This window comes from Octopus sinensis, linkage group LG1 (assembly GCF_006345805.1).
Source record: "Octopus sinensis linkage group LG1, ASM634580v1, whole genome shotgun sequence".
NCBI classification, from domain to species: domain Eukaryota; kingdom Metazoa; phylum Mollusca; class Cephalopoda; order Octopoda; family Octopodidae; genus Octopus; species Octopus sinensis.
In genome coordinates, this window is record NC_042997.1 from 57,809,620 (window position 1) to 57,827,678 (window position 18,059).

Below are 18,059 nucleotides of genomic sequence, written 5' to 3' on the forward strand. Positions count from 1 at the left end.
GAACAAAGAAATAGAATGGAATAAGCATTTAAACCAGCTACATTCGGCTCAAATATTCTGTTTTATGTTAGATCTGGCCTCTTACACCTACCCTACAATATCATTCTAAAACTACACAACCACATCATCAAAATCTCAGCTAACTTGAATGCTAACGGGTGAACTTTAGTTGCATCAGTGTTAAGAATAGTCAATTATTTGCTAAAAAGTATTTTCATCATTAGTGCTTAAACATGATAAACTGTTAATTGTAGATGGTGGATTGGTCATTTCAGTAAGTATTTTCAATGACTTTCGTGAAGGCTTTCTTTTGAACTTTAAAAATATTGGTTAGCCATATACACCTTATTTACTCATTGGTACTCGCATAATTACTAAGCACGAATTGGGTGTGTATTCTTAGCAGTAGGTAGTGTATCCACTGAAGATTTAAAACAGCAACTTGTGCCAAACATTTGGTATTATATTCTGTTATTGGTTTTAGTTTGGGTGCCTTCAAGGGTCATCGTATTAACACTTGGTTTATGATCTGGTAATAATGGAACAACATAAATACACAAACAATTTCTGCATAGTTTTTGCCTGTCAAATTCTACTCTTGATATATTGATCAACAATCCAAGCAAACTTGCTCACAGTGCAGGGAAAACAAAAAGGTGATTGAAACTGGAACCATGTGTTGCAAAGTGAACTTAAAACTGTACAATCATACATACACTCAGAAGAATGTGTACTCTTTGGAGGGATTTTAAATATCTCTTTTATCAACTTGTTTTATATTCCAGATATCTGTTATTGAAGGCTAAAGGGTTATTTTATCATCATCATTTAACGTTCGCTTTCCATGTTAACATGGGTTGGACGATTTGACTGGGGTCTGGCGAACCAGACTCCAATCTGATCTGGCAGAGTTTCTACAGCTGGATGCCCTTCCAAACGCCAACCACTCTAAGAGTGTAGTGGGTGCTTTTACGTGCCACTGGCACGAGGGCCAGTTTGGTGGTACTGGCAACGGCCATGCCCAAATGGTGCTTTTTACGTGCCACCTGTACAGGAGCCAGTCCAGTGGCACTGGCAATGACCTCGCTCGAATATTTCACATGCCACCAGCACAAGTGCTAGTAAGGCAAAAAAAAAAGCAACTGGCAATTAAAAGTATTTTATCTGAAAATAAGCTTTAAAAAAGGTATTTGGATTCATAGCTGTGGCATAATTATATCAAACTGAAGCCAATATCATCTTGGAAGGAAACTTACCAATTATCAGCTAATTAGTTTATTAGCTGGTGAATAAACTTTGTTTACAAATTTTAGCCCATTTATTGCTTTTGATTTATTTTTGTGAAAGTGAATAATATTTGTTAGATTATGGGAATTTCTTAAGAGGACAGTAAATATAGTTTTCCACACTAATGAATTTCTTAATGTACTTGATCACTTTTGATAATGGTACGACTTAGAGGTATAAATTCCTTATTCTTGCTAGCCCTTGTTACCACATTGAGATTATTTTTGACAACCATATACAGATAGGAAAGAGATTTTATATCCACTTGTTTTACAATTTTGCCATTCAATTTTTGTTTCATCTTTCCAACTGGGATCAAATTCTGTAATCTTGTAAAATGGGTTGGTTGGCTTGCTAAATGATAAGAACTGTATGACTTCATGGGTGACCAAATCATTATAGCACCTGGCAAGTAGTCAAGCTCACATTCTTGCATTGTGTTAGTCAAACCTACCTCACACAATGTAGGCATCCGCATACCTTAATGTGTTGGTGATGGCAACAACCACCACTAGAATTGACAAGTTCTATTCAATAAGGATTGTATGATTAATGCTAGAGCAAGTTATGAGCATTGACCCTGTGGATTCAGGTTGTAGGTGACATTTTTAATAAGTAATTCCTGTGAAGAGTCTCAGCTTTTGATATTGCATGGGTAAAATTTTTAATATGTGCCAAAGTAGATATAGAAATAGAAATAATAGATTTAAAATTTTTGCATTTCATCTTATATGCAGTCTATGCTTCAGATATGTGAGGAGATGAACCATAGTTGAGCAAACCATTGATCCAGTTGTTCCAGTTATGATCACTCTATACACCTAGGAGTGTATTGCCCTATTGTTCTCTCTTAAATTGTTAGATTATATGTTCCAGCAACTACAAAGCTTTTCCCACTGCTTGTCTATGCACATATCATGGTGTGATATGGTGTCTCAACATGTTGCTTCCTCTAACTTGTATTTTGCTTTAATTTAATGTGTATCCAAGCAATCAGAAACTATTGTCCAAGAATTGGTTTATATTTACCATTTAATAACTGTTTTGATGATTAAAATATTGAACAGTGTCCTAAACATGTAGATTTGTCATCTTTTTATTGTTTACATATTTTTAGTTGAGCAAAAATTACTTTAAAGGGGCTTCTGTTTGGTTGCCTGACCTGTTACAGACAGCAGCCAAATTTTCCTCAAATCATACATATAACAGCATGTTGAACTGCTAAACAATTGGTTCAGTAACTTGTTTACTGTTCAATTAATACTAATTAGGAAAATATTTATTTCTGAATTTTAGGTTTGAATTAAATTATATTTTGCGAGGGAGACTGTAAAAAGTAACACGATGTAGGGTATTTATTTTGTTAATCTCACAAAGGTTTAAAGCTAACTGATATGAGCTTCAAAACAAAGGATTTGGCTCATCGTTGTTTCTATGTGTTAGAACTTTGCACTATTAGGTTTTAAAATTTGCTTCTTTCTCCCTGGCAATAACATCTTGATTCTTGTGAAGCTCCTATTTTATTTAATGGAAGTGCCAACATAGCTAAAATATAAAGGCATTTCAAGTGGGATATGTTATTGTGTTAACTAACCATTGTTTATTACACTGGTTATTTAATTAATTACCAAAATAGTTATTTTTTTTTATCTTTCATTTCTGTTAAACAGCAGTTTTGTGAGAACCACTATAAAATGCAATTTACTTATGCCTTTAATATATAAATAAGCAGCTTAATTAATTATTCAGTAGCTCAGTTAGCCTTGTTGATTTGTGCTTGATTATTTGTTTCTTAAACATTTGGCATTCAGATTACTCAGTCAAATGTTATGATGTTTATTTATTCACACTGTTTTGAATTAATCTTGCATTATCTCATAACTTGATATTTTCGTAATGTTATGGTTATTTTTAGAATGACATTGTAGAATAGATGTGAGAGGCTGGATCTGGTTTGTTTGAACATAAAACAGTAGGATATTTGGGTTAGATATGGCTCAAAATGTTACGCCCAGATCAACCTTAATTGAGCAGACCCATGATAAAAAAAAACACTGTAATCACACATTTTTGTATATATGACAGTAGAGTATGATTTGAGGGACATTGCTTGCTATTTACATGAGCTTCACTGGTGACTTAACCTTTTCCATTATGCAGTAGTTTGGTTATGTAGGATTCATTGTAACAAGTTGGGATGTTAAAGAATATCAGTAGGTTTGGTAATGAGTATAACTGGCAGTTCCTTAGCATTTGTTATGTGGTTAAAATACCTTTATAGATTTTGAGCTGGGTATGAAATTTGATGACTTATTTTGTGCCTGTCTAGAACAAGTGGAGGTAGTGGATTTCTGTATTTGTAATATGTTTAGGAGATTATGAGCAGTTGAACATGTTTTACTGATAATCTAGTCATTAAAATAGATTGTTTGTGTCTTTATACAGCTACATTATGGCAATAACATGTTTAATTTTTTTATTAATATTTTCTATCTTGGGTCACTTGATACAATGTTGAAGCTAAGTTCCAAAGAACCAATAGATCATTGGTTTCCTTTTTCCTAAATTTAAATATTTTGAATTTTCAAAAGTAGAAGAAAGTGAACCATTAAAAAAAAAAAAATCTTTGGAAGTATCAAATATTACAATACATTCTTTGATATATAACCAAGGCACTCACAAAGTATTGATGTGCTTTATTCAGAAATGTAGTTCTATAGCATATAGGATGATTCAATGCTTTAAAAAATTCATGGATCAACTTTGGAATGGAACATCCTGTAAATTCACTTGTGCAAGTTGACATTTTTTAAGAGAGTATAAGGATTTTGTAGAGTAATATGAGAAGGGATGAAGTTGCAGTGCACCTGAAGTTTAAATACTGGTCTGCTGATGCATATTTGATAGTTCCAATCAATGTCTTGAGCCAACCCAATTTTGTTATGCTTTATTAATTGATATACGAGTGTCATTTTTATTGTCAGACCATAAGATGCTATATCCTCCATTTGCCATGATGAGCAGTCAGTTGTTCAATCTACAGTTGAATCTCTACTTGTGAATAGCAGAGTATTCTACAGACACAGTCTTAATCCAGTGTGACAGAACTGAACCGTTTGAATTGCAGTTATAGTCCAAGGAGAAAGAAAAAGAACAATTATTCTGTTCACTAAATTAGTATTTTATTTTATTTTGAAAAGATGGAAAGCAAAGTTGATTGTGGCAGTATTTGAACTTAGTGCAGAGAGTTGGAAAAAACACTGCATTACATAACAGACATAATTCTTCCACTTATTGCCTAAACTTAAGCATACAAGTTTGTTCAGTAAAACCCCTTAAGATATATAAGTATAAAGGATAAGATAATAATTGTAGGTTTTTACGGATTGCATTGCTAAAATGATGTAAGATTAAAAAACTTTTTAACTGCTTTGTTATTTCCCCTCCCTTAATGTACCAAAAAAGAAAGATAATTTTTGCTACTAATCTTCAATTTAAACAAGTATATTTCTTTGGTAATGTTTTAAATTTTTAGTTAGTATTGTGTCTTAGATTCCTTTTATTTCATGTCCCACTTTTTTGACATTCTTAAATGACTGCTAATTACTCACCAGTTAAATATATCTGATATAGACCATATTTTTGTCGTAGATTTGCTGACTTGTTCTGTTCATGCCAACAAAGAGGAAATGGAGAGAGCAAAGTCTTGTGTGAGATATAGAATATTTAAAATAGTGTGTGATATGTTTGGTATTAGGAACAACCAACCAGCCAACCATTGCTTTGATAATCCATGCAATATCTGAATTTGTTGGGCTAATCTGTGATTGCATAAAGAAAATATGGCATCAGTATAAACAATGTTGGAGTTAATTTTCTGATGTGTCTTAAACAGTTTGAATTGACACTCAGGTTGTATTTCCTATTGGAATCATAAACATTGCCAGAAACTCCCCAATTCTGCGTTTATATAACGTTATCTGTTGAAGTTTTTATTAAAATAGTTAAATTGTGATTGAATATCATCTTGGTTTTGTATCAGCACTGAAGTGAATGAATTCTTGGTTGTTGATTGTTCTGGATATTTTCTTTGGAGTTAGATAGGAATGAAATTTTCATGGTTTTGCTTCTAAGTTTTTAGCTTTTTCTTTGATTTTTAATCTAAGTGGGTATTCTAAGGAATGAATCATTCCTCTATATATATATATATATGTAGTACATTTGACAATAATTTAATTGCACATTATTGGCAACAGTTATTTAAATCAAAATGTTTGATTTATAAATTATTTTTATTTTCTGACATAATTTTCTACAAAGCACATGCAATCATTAAAGTTTACTAGTTTACTCAATACATATATAAAAGTTGATGAAATAAAAAATTCTCCTTGGGTTATATTTAGATTTTATGTTTGCTTGTTTTTCTATTTGCAGGTGACTGCACCAGATTTTAAATATGAATCGAGGTGGAGTCAGTCAATGGTCAGGTGGCAAAGAAATGTCAGGCTTTGATTACAATTCAAATTATGGCAATCATTGGAATTCTGGAGCAACAGCCTGGGATGGTATGGGAAGCAGCAATCTTATCAACAGCAGCAGTAACAGCAACAACTTTTCTACTAGCTATGGAGCTGGATTATCTAGCAATGTTAGTGGTTACAAACGTCAGTGGCAGTCAGCTAGCCCAGGAGAAGAGAAAAAAAGTAACAAAATGATTAAATTAAACCAGTCATATGGTAGTCAAGGAGATCAATACGGTAGTGTCGATGCAATGTATTCCAATCAATCTGGTCAATACAATACAAACTGGAATGACTCAAAGAGGAAAAGTGCTACTTCAAATTGGGGATCAGTGGCACAATATAATAATAGTAACAGTAACAGCCATTGGCAGGGGAAATCTCCACAAAAGGGTATGAAAAACTTTGGATATCAAGCAGGATATCAGGGTAACGATTATTGCTGGGATTACTCTGCTGAACAATATGTTGATGAATCAGACTTTGGTGAATTTGGCGCTGGTTATTTTGATAACCAAGGAGCATTTGATGATTATTATGTTGGTGATCAAGCTTATCAGTATGATCAAAAACAGCGTGGCGGTAAATTTGGTGGCCGAGGACAACGTGGTTCTGCCTCCAACCGTGGTGGACGTATTGGAAACCAACCAATTTGGGGCCAATGGCTTACTGATGAGAACTCTTTGACATTTGGCAGTGCTGGGTCTAGCCCTTATGGAAGAGGCCGACGTGGTGCAGGAAGAGGTGGTGGTGGTGTTGGATCTGAAATTAACCGCATCAGAGATGCTATCCGAACTGTTCAAGGTTACAGCGACATTGATCTAAGTTTCTTACTTGATGCATCTGATACCTTCAGACAAGGGAATCAATATAAAGGGAAGTCTGGCAGAGGAGCTGGTGTTGATGGTAAGTTACTACTATATTTAAATATATACATCATCATCATCATGTAACTTTATCCAGTTGCCATTTTTGTAAAATGTTCAAATTTAATTTACATAATAAATTTCTGTGTTTGTGTGTGAAAAATTAATTTTATTTATGATTTAAGTATTTTAAATTTCTTTTAGCAAAGAGAGGTGCTGCTTCACGAGGAAAACTACAGCGTGGAGGTTTGGCAAATTTTGGTGATCGAGGTTCATTGAAAGCTGGTCTACGAAATCTCCAGGCTGCTGCAAAAGGATTATCTCAAGGAGTCAAAGGAAAAAATGCAAAAGCTTCCCCTTTGCAAGGAGTTAATTTACCTGCCGATACGTCAAAAATGACAATATCTGAAAAAATAAAATACTTTACCCTCTGGCTCAAGCGTGATTACCCCAAATGCAATGCTATTCAGACAATTGAAAATGCTTTGACTAGCTGCAAACTTAAATTAGATCATTCTTATGATGTTGAAGAGTTGGTGCGCATTGGTGGCCGATCTATGTACACTGCCAAACTAACAGTTGAAGGTAAATTCATGGCTAGAGCTGTAGCTGCTAGTAAAAAAGAGTTAAAACATGAAGTTTATAAAAAGGCTGTTGAAGTTCTGACAAAGCAGTCTGTTGCGTCCATTGTAAAACAGAAAGATCCAGGTCCAGAAAAAATGAGAGCAGAATTGACTAATTCTCTTACTAAGAATAAAACTGAACCTTCCTGGGAGAAAGTGGTAGATATTTGTAAGGAAAAAGGTCTGAGTTGTGCTCCAGAAAAAACGTTTCATGGCAATGAGAAACAAGTGGGTTTCCAACAGTTAATTGCACAGCTCAAAGCTACCAATCCTCAACCTGACAATGAAATTTCTGCCTTCATCCAAGCCTTCTCTGCTTCACATTGCACTTTAGAACATACTTATACTCCATCAGATTCCAGATTAGCTAATGGCAAAGCTGTATTTTATGGCACAGTAACCATTGGAAATGTGGTGGTTGGACGAGGTATGGGTTGTAAGAAGAAGGATGCTAAACATGAAGCCTATAAACAAGCTATTGAATTCATCAAAAATAATGCTCTTGAAATTGTAATGAAGGGTAATAAAAAACAGCCTGTGGAACATTCTGGTTTCAACATATCTAGTACTGAGGTGAAATCTCCAAAAACAACTGGAGAAACAGCCACTTTCACTGATTTATCATCTAAACTGGAAGCATTAATTAAATTAATCAAAGAGTCAGCACATCGAGCAAATACAGTTAATGCTGTTGATACAATGGCTGTCCAGTGTTGTTTGTCACCAACTTGCCTTTATCGTAAAGTTGAAGGTGACATGCAGAAACGGACGCTAGCTTGTGAACTCTATTTGGACAATCTTCTAATAGCAAAGGGTGAAGGTGACACCAGAAAGGATGCCCAAATTGGTGCCTATACAAATGCATGGGAGGTTCTTAGTACCAGTACACCCAACTATCTGATCAGTGAGCATCATACTCTCACCATGAAAGATAAACTTGATCCAATGGTAATTGATATAGTTGTGAAGGGATTTGGAAAATATGGTGAATCTAATTTGCCAAGACTTCGCAGGCTCAGAATTCAAAGTCCAGAAAATTCCAAATCTATTGAGGATTTAGTAATTATGGAACATGAAGACTGGAAATATGATCGGCAGCGGCATGCTTTCTGTATTCTCAACAATAGTTCTACAATGTGTGGCATGTTAATGGAATGGGAAATAGAACCACAAGGAGATGTTTTCAAGTAAGTAGTTTTCTATTTTTTTTATCTGTTGCTAACAAATATTTCTCGAAGTTAAAAATACTCAATTAAAGGTTTTTTTTGAGTTTTTAAAAATAAAGATGTTAGCTAAACTAAGCAAATTGTATTACTTTACAATTAATTTCCTTAACAAATTTAAAACACACGTCAAGGATTTGGTTGCATGGTTAGAATATGGTGATTTTTTTTTTTTTTTGTTTGTTTCAGGATTGGGTGATAATCATTAATGCACAATCCCTGAAGTTTGTAAAAGCTTCTAACAAATCTTATCTTGCAAAATATGTTGGTGTAGTGTTATTTTAATATAGCTGACTAACTGTATCTATTTCAGTTTTTGAACTGGTGTTTTACTTTGAGAAAAGCTTAAACATTACATTTTTTTTTATGTATCAGGCAGAATAAAGAAAAAGTATCATTTTAACAGCTTAAAATGTGAATAAAATTCTGTTGAGAATATACTATAATAGAATTTCTAAAGCAATAGTGAATGCAAGTTTTCTAGTTTATTTTACATGATCTTGAGTAAGAGAAGGCTTCAATGAGAATGTTGTTTATTTACAATTTATTCCAATTATGATATTAAAGTAATAATGAATATATCTTGAATATTTGTTAGTCAAATACTGGTTTTATACTACCTATTTTACTACTTGCAAAATCAGTATAATTTCCAGTTTTGGTGATTGGGGTGCACTAATTATAAAGGCTATAGTTCTGTCACTGCTCAGAACTTTTGATAGTCATTTTAAATAACATTAACCAGTTTTCATCATCATCGTCGTTTAACGTCCGTTCTCCATGCTAGCATGGGTTGGACGGTTCGACCGGGGATCTGGGAAGCCAGAAGGCTGCACCAGGCTCCGGTCTTATCTGGCAATGTTTCTACAGCTGGATGCCCTTCCTAACGCCAACCACTCCGTGAGTGTAGTGGGTGCTTTTTACGTGCCACCTGCACTGGTGCCAGGCGAGGCTGTCATCGGCCACGGTCGGATTGGTGCATTTTACGTGCCACCTGCACGGAAGCCAGTTGAGGCGGCACTGGCATCGGCCACGATTCGGATAGTGCTTTTTATGTATCTCCAGTCCAGGGGTCCATGCATCTGCCGGGTGCCAGTCATAGGATTGGTTCAATTTCGATTCCAATTTCACTTGCCCCAATGGGTCTTCGCAAGCAAAGGTGCCTGTCGTCGGATGAGGTTCGATATCGACTTCGCTTGCCTCAACAGGTCTTTGTGTGTCCAAGGGAGGAAAGGCATGCATAAGTGGGCTGGACTCACTTGTCCTGCCTGGTCTTTTCATGCACAGCATATTTCCAAAGGTCTCGGTCGCTGGTCATTTCCTCAGTGAGACCTAAAGTTCGAAGGTCGTGCTTCACCACCTCGTCCCAAGTTTTCCTGGGTCTACCTCTTCCACGGGTTCTTATAATATCAGATTCTTGTATCCATTTTCCTGTAAGGGTTGGAATTTGAAATGGTAGAACAACCTGCTAGTTACAATGCTAACAGATATAGCAGAATTTGAATATACAATCTTCTGCTATAGTTTCCTAATCAGAGAACAACTGTTTCTTTTAATGTAACAGATATCTTGAATAAATATGTAATTGAATGTATGTGTCATCTTCTCATGTTCAGATGTCATTTGATGTATTTTTCAAACAGATGTAAGATGCTTATCCAGAAGAAACTAATAGCTGAGGCCTCAGCATCTTCGAAGAACAATGCTCGTAACACTGCTGCTGCAATTGCTTTGATGAAACTCTATCAAACTCAAGATGTTATCAGAGTAAGAATATCTTAGTTATCCTTTCTTTTCACCATACATTTAATAATTTTCATTATAAGCATTGTTGCTTAACTTAAGACTAGTTCTTTAGATATGCTTCTACAAGTTCCTAGCAAGATTTTTCCCCCTCCCCCAAGCCTTTTTTACTGTAGGTTGGTCTCATGGCACAAGTTGAAAATTTTTTTTTTCATGTTACAAGAAGGCATTGTGAATGACATAACTTAACCTACACAACTGTATTGATATGATACAAATGAAAAATATATTCTTAATGACCACACTGTTATATTTGAATGTTAAAAATGAGGAGGTTGCAATCTAGTATTGAAAAAATTGAGGTTAACTATAGTCATGAATGTTCATTAATAATGAACATTGAATAAATTACTTTATACAATTTTATATTTATTTATAAATTATTTTCCCCTGTAACCTAATATTCTCTTCATAGATAAGCATTTTTTAGTACTTCAATTTTATTAAACTTTCTACATCATCTTTAGTAATAAATAGAATGAGTGCTAATTAAGCTGTAAAATAAAATTGTTAGCTTCAGAAAACTATTTTTTCATTTAAATTCTTTTAGGAATATATATTACAAACAGCAAATAAAAGAAATAAAAAATAAATATACATAAAAAACAGCAAGCAATCAAAATCATAATGCTAAAGAAATTTACGTGAAAAGCTTTATTTAATGATCTTTGTAATCAGTGCTGTCTTTCCTGCATTCATTACAATTAATGCCTTAATGATGTGCATACTCTTTTACTAGTTTCATCTCAAGGGCTGTGGCCGAAGTTGGACAAATTTTATTTGTAACTGTATCTGATAGTAAAATTTTAGTGTTTTATTGGTGCTAAATACTCATAATAATAGGACATAACTTTCAGAATATCTGCATTGATTATTCCAAAATTTTGAAGGCTGATAACCACAATAGAGCTCAGGTGCTTTTTTTTTTTTTGTGCTTATTTACAAAGTGAACCAATGTTGTAGTGCCAAATCTAGTTTTGACTCATCGTAAGATCATGAATGCTTAGCAAGAGTTGTCTGTTCACTTTACAATTAACCTGATGTGAATTATTGCACAATTAATATTGAAAATTACTCCCTCTTTAGACTCTTAACATTGTGGACCAACTTGGTAGAATACTATAATTTTGACCTGCAGATTTTATTGAAAAGGTCAAGTTTAGTGTGTTTAAAGCATTTCTTCTTGTATGTAGGACAAAACATAGAAAAGTGCAATGGTCCACAACTGGTGCAGTTTTAATATGCTTAGAGATTTAAATAGAAACTTGTGTCTGATACTTTTGTATTAGAACTTCATTGTATTACTCTGACTATGCTATTGCAACAAATCTAACCTGGTTTGAAGTGGACAAAATTCTTAGAACAATTGTGAATTGTCATTTTTTTGTCTGGGCATGATTGATTTCATTTATAAAATATATTTATTAATGGAATCGATCATTCTCTAACAAAAAAATAATAGTCACCACTGTCTTAGAATTTTTCTACCTTAGTTATATTTGTTGTGATGTAGTCAATCAAGGTGATCAGATTTAGACACTTCTAGTAAGGTTTCTTTTCAAGTAAGTTTCTAAGCAAAGCCTTACTTCAAATTTTATAAGCTTTGCTTTTGGATCATCTTTATAGAGGATTTAGAAGAAGCATGTGTATTGAATCATAGCAGAAAACTGTTAACTGATTCTCTTTGTTTTTAATTTGGATCAAAAATTTTGACCTCCTTGAGATAAATCTTTCTTTAGGTTTAGTTAATTTTTTCAGTGTAGCACTTTAAATGTTCCACTGAATAATCTTGAATTGTAGAATAATTTGGTGATTGCATTGGTGCCACATAATGCAAAGAATTTTGACATAAGCACATTTGAGGTAAACTGTATTTACATCATCATTATCATTAAACTCGATTTTTGTGTTAGCTGATTATTAGAGCTGTCAGTTTTTGTTGGTTCAAAGCTTCTTCCTTTTATAACTGATATAACTGACAATTGTGGTTTCTTTACATTATCCTTGAGGCACATTGAATTGGTAGTCAACCTATTTGGTACCAACCTGCTTGAGATTGTCCTTGGTTTTATGATACAAACTTCCTTTTTAAAGTGATGTAAATAAAAATCTTACATCAACATTTCAAATTAATTTATGTTCCAAACAATAGCTGAATAAGGACATAGTTATTTTATTAAATTTTTCATTGTTTACAAAATTGAAACAAAGACAGCATATTTCAACAGGAATATGGTAGCAAAGAGGTTAAACATGTACAAGTATACATATCATGCAATATCACTCAACATTAGCATATTGACTGAATAGTTTTATGTATTAAATAACACTATAATGAGGTAATGTTATGTTGGGTATCTCTAATTTAAGATATTCTGATAATTTACAGGTACTTGGATGAAAAAGTAAAGTCCTTATCTATTGTATTTCATTTTGTCTTTTGAGTTTAAAGTTTATCAGACTTAACTTGCCTCCTTTTCCTTGGGGTCAATCAAAATAACTATCAGTATTATACATTAGCTTATGCATTTGAATTATACTCTTTCCTTTTTTGACAACTGATCATGTAAAAGTTAAGATTTTATTATAGAAATATTATACTGCTTTTAAATTTGGCTGAAGCAAATTATACTTACATCTCATTAAAACGTCATTTTATTGCATGGTGGAGAAGTTTGCTTTCCAATTGTGTGGTTTTTGGATCAGTCCCACTGCAGGGTATCTTGGCCAAATGTAATAATTAGTGAATTTGGTAAACAGAAACTAAAAAGAAGTTTGTCATGTGTATCTATACATGCGTGCATGTGTTTGTTGCCTTGTCTTCGCATCACACAATAGTTATACATGAACATAACTATCCCTTGTTTTCAGTCCTGCCAAGGTGAAATATCTTGCTTGGAAACAGGTGAATGTTGGTGATAGGGAGGGAATGTGGCTTTAAAAAATCTGCCCTCAACAAATTTTCTCTGATTCATGTGAATATGGTAAAGTGGATGTTAAACAAATGATGTTTACATCTTTTAAAAATGAACAGATCAGTTCACTCAAATATGCATTCATCATTGTTTTTACGCCTTTACAATGAACCACTACTCTGTTGGACATAAATTTCAACACTGCTAAAAGTACCAACTGAATGTGGCCGATGCCAGTACTCACAGACTGGCTCTTATGCCAGTGGCATGTAAAAAGCACTATCCGAACATGATCAATGCCAGCCCTCCTGACTGGCTCCTGTGCCAGTGGCATGTAAAAAGCATCCACTACACTCTCGGAGTGCTTGGCGTTAGGAAGGGCATCCAGCTGTAGAAACATTGCCAGGTCAGATTGGAGTCTGGTGCAGCCGCTGGCTCTCCAGACCTTAGTCAAACCGTCCAACCCATGCCAGCATGGAAAACAGACGTTAAACGATGATGATGATTGTGTAACATATGTAGGCATTATTGATGTGTGTTTATTACTACTCATGAATTTTCTTGGTTTGTTTATTATTTGTTACCCTCTCATCAAAAAGATTCTAATATCAGTATGGAAATAGATTTATCAGTGTCAGTCCTTCATTTAATTTCAGCATTTACGACTAAGACCATGCTAAAGCACTGTCTTGAAAATGGAAAATTTTGAATATTTTTATATTATTTTCAGATTGTGAGGAGAGATGACTCAACTCGCTGGATTCCCTATGAACAGATTGTTGAACAAGGAAAAGTGTTGGAAAACGAATGTTCTGGAAATATTGACCTTCTTGGAGGGTTGCCTATTTTTGAAAATCTGCCTGAAAACAAAGATGGGAAAAATGAGAAAAATGCTGATAGTGATGGTTTGAACAAATTTGCTGTCAAATACATGGAACAGTTAATGAATGAGTATGTGGAAAAGGAGACTCTGGATGATCTCATTTTTGGTCCTGGCATCACTTCTCTTGAAAGGAAAGTAGTCACAAATATTGCTTTCAACTTACATCTGAAAATGGATGTCAGGCAACATGAAGGCAAGAATTACCTGTGCATCTCCAAAAAACTTTCTCCAGAAGAAATAAGTTATTTCCTCAAAGTGCACAACACTGGGCATGGCAAATATGTTTTGGTGCCCAAAGTGGAATTACCTGGTTCAATGGAGACATCTTTCAGCGACAATTCCTCCACAACCAAAACCTCAGAAATATCTAATTTGCAAGGAAAGAAAGATTTTACTATGGATGTCAGTGTGAATTAGTGTGTTTTAGTTTTCTGACTCTTTCCACCAATCTCCTACTCTAATCTAAGTATATAACTATCTGCCATTAAGTCATCATTTTTAATCCACCACTTTGCTAATCATATTTCCACTTCAAAAACTAAAAAAAATGGTTTTAACAAATTTTATATAAAAATGTATATCATATACTTATCTAACTTTCTTTGTATAGTATCAATAAGGCTTTGCAATTAGTTTTAAACTCAAATCACTAACTATTCCATTATTCCCCCCACTCCCTCTTCCTACTTTTTGAAGAACAATCTAAAATTGTTTTCTATTTAATGAGAAAAAGATGTGATGCTCATTTTTTATTTTTTGCAACCCTATTGTCTGAAAGTTTATTTGAATATTTTGCAACCTTGTGGCTGTCATAGAACTGCTCTGGGATATTGGGATATTTTAAAATGTTTTTCAACCATAGTATTTGTGCAAGCAACCCTCTCTCTCATATATATATATATATATATATATATATATATATATATATATATATACACACACATATGAATGACTTCACTATACAGATGATGGATTTAGTATCATCTGCTAATTTGATGGACTTCTTAATGACATGCAGACTAAGTGAGGTTTGCTAATGTTGCTTTTCTGATTGGTCACATTTTTGCCTCACAGATCACAAATATTTGGTTGATAAGGGTTGCCAATTTCATGCTTCTTTTTATATTAGACAAATTATTACATGCTATTTTTTATCTGATAGCTCATTTTAATTTTCTGCTTTCCTCTCTCTCTGTTTTACCAAAATTTATTTTCTAAAATATGAAAGACAATGTATTGATTGTATTTCCATTCCAAACTCTAAAATATTTTATCCATCAATTTAACATTATCTCGGTTTTGAGCTGGCAATATATTTTCTAAGTTTCTTTGTTGCTTTTACCTGTTTTGATAAGTGGTTTGGGTTTACTGCTTCTTCATTTAACTTCAGGTATGCATTTTTGGCACATTTGAAATATGTACCCTTATCCTCATTTATTTTGATATAATGATCATATCTCTGTTCTGTAAGATAAAACAGTGTATCAGTGATATAATTGAATTCACTCAATAATTCCAACTAAAATAAGTCGTATAACTGGTCTAGTATACTATCATTGATGAAGGACTTTACCCTATGATACTGCCTAGTATTGCCATTGACAGTTAATAGTATCCTTAAGAAACAAAGCAGACATCAGAAAAAGAAGCTGGGCAATTTTTGTTATTAATTCCACTTTGAGAAATTATTAACAGAATCTAGTTTTATTTTATAATTATAGAATTATAAAGCCTGTTTGATAAAATTGATTGGGATAAATTGCTTAAATGTTTGTTCTGAAAATGTACATTTAAAGCAGTTTCTTCTAAATTTTTTTTTACTGAAGGCTAAATATTTCGGAAAGCTGACATCTGGATACAATTTCTGTTACAAAACTACTTTTCTAGGATGTACAATTAGAGGAATTTTTGCTTATAAAATGTCTCTTGACACTGACATTGAATGTGAGCTACTTGTTGTAGAGTTGGCTTCAATTGTTGGTATTTAGAGATTTCTATTATACTGTTGACTAGTTAGTTTGTTCCTAATGTATCTAGTAGTCTTTTTATCTTTAGAATTTTGGAGATGATTTACTATAGCAAGTTGATCACAGATGTCAGATGACACCCTTTGTGCTACCATCTTAAATCTTTTCGGAGTGTTTTCTACCCATAAAAAAATATAAAATAAAGAAAACACAGTAGTGCAAGGGGCATGCATTTATTCAGATATTATCTATTTTGTTTTTCTATCTGTAAACTGATTAAAATATCTTTGTTGAATTTTGAGTGAACTTCTTTTTCCTTTAAGGTACAGTGTTAAAAATTGTTCCCTTTTTATAATAGGCATTGATTTTGGCTGTATGATTAAAAAAATTTTTTTATTGTTGGGAAGTAAGTTTGGACTTACGAAGCATAAATTGGCTACTCCACTAAATAATGGAAATCGTAGTTTTTAATATACTTCTCCCATTCCTTATCATTTGCTCTAATTGAATTTTTTTACACTCACATCAAAAATAATCTCAAAACATTTGTAATCTATTCTATTTCTAGTCCAGTTGTTCAACATTTTGTTAATTTTGTTTTCTCTTTAATATCTCCCTCTTCCTACACCCACTTTTTAAATAATTCCTATAATGATTGGGTGTGGTTGAGGGCTTCCTCTAGTGTAACCAGGTTATGGTTGCTATTAGTAATATTTTGTATAAAGTTTTAAGACAACAGAAAATTTGTGCTGCTTAAAACATTGAAAGCTTCTTATTGTCTTGACTTTTTTCATACCATTGTCATTATTAATTGGAAGGAAACTTATCCTTGTGAAATGATTAAATAATTTTTATTTGTTTGTAGAATATGCCAAATTAATGTAGTATTCTACTTGATGACATTGTGATTATATGATAATTTTTTCTTTGGTAATGCTTACTACTTTGCTTGCAGATGTTTACTACTGATTTCAAATTTGTATGTTGATTATGAATCACTGTAATATCTATAGCAGAGATTTGGCCTGAAGAAACCAGCTTAGTTTTTGTTTAATTGAGGCAATGAAATGTTCCTTTTAGTTCTCGTTAATGATTTTAGTTATGCATTATGGTTAATTGTATAGTCACTGGTGTCTTATATATATATTAGAAAACTGAAATTAGAAACATTTGTGTTTTGGTTAAAAAAGAAAAGAAAAAAAAACAAAAAAAATGCAAAACAAAATTCTCCAGGTAAACATTTGAAAATGTTAGAAGCATTTTGCCAATATTTTGCAAACTGGCAAATTCAATTCTTTGATGGGTTCTTTTTTTTAATAAAGATATTTGAAAGTATCAGTAGTGCCTTGATTTCATGATTTCTAATATCAAGTCAAAAATATTTATTCAATATGGAATAAATAATCAAGTTTTCTGTTTATGTAAATTCTTTGTGATATTCTTGACGTGTTTTTTTTTTTTTTTTATTCAGAAGGAAGAGTAGTACCAATGTTTTTTGTTTCTATCTTTTCCTGGTCTTTGAGACTGGTGATGTGGAATGAAAAAAACATGCAGGTTATTCTTAGCTTGAATGTTTGCACTAGAGTGGACTCTGATAAAGGCCAATTGGCATGTTTTTAACCCACTCATGCAATATCACTCCAAGCTTACTTTGCCATGTAGTGGGATTGAACATGGTACTGTCTGATTATAGCCCATACTTCTTAACCACATGTAGGAAATAGTCAAACTGTGAAATGTGTATACTTTGTGAGAAAGTCTGTCTATTGTAGTGTTTTGTCATGTGTGTGAGGAAAGTGATTACAACTGCTTAGGCATTGAAGGTTGGTGATTTCAGTTTGGAATTTAGGGTGTGCCAAATTTATAGGGGATTTGATGTTTATTGAACTGTTTGTTACAGGGAAAATGTAAGGGGTTTGGGAAACTTCCAGCTCAAGGAATGAGTTATTTAGAGAGAGTATGTAGTGGT

General features: G+C 33.2%; 1 protein-coding gene across 6 annotated transcripts in view; it reads left to right on the forward strand.

The window, feature by feature from the left end:
• The window catches only part of LOC115215926, a 29,950-nt gene extending 12,522 nt beyond the window's left edge, over positions 1-17,428 (forward strand). For all 6 annotated transcript variants that reach the window (XM_029785332.2, XM_029785306.2, XM_029785315.2 and 3 more), the window contains 4 exons: positions 5,725-6,716; positions 6,881-8,486; positions 10,166-10,289; positions 13,971-17,428. In XM_029785332.2, coding sequence (XP_029641192.1) covers positions 5,747-6,716; positions 6,881-8,486; positions 10,166-10,289; positions 13,971-14,540 — 3,270 coding nt within the window. In that variant the 5' untranslated portion in view covers positions 5,725-5,746 and the 3' untranslated portion in view covers positions 14,541-17,428. The remainder of the gene's footprint in view (positions 1-5,724; positions 6,717-6,880; positions 8,487-10,165; positions 10,290-13,970) is intronic.
• The last annotated feature ends 631 nt before the right edge of the window (positions 17,429-18,059 follow it).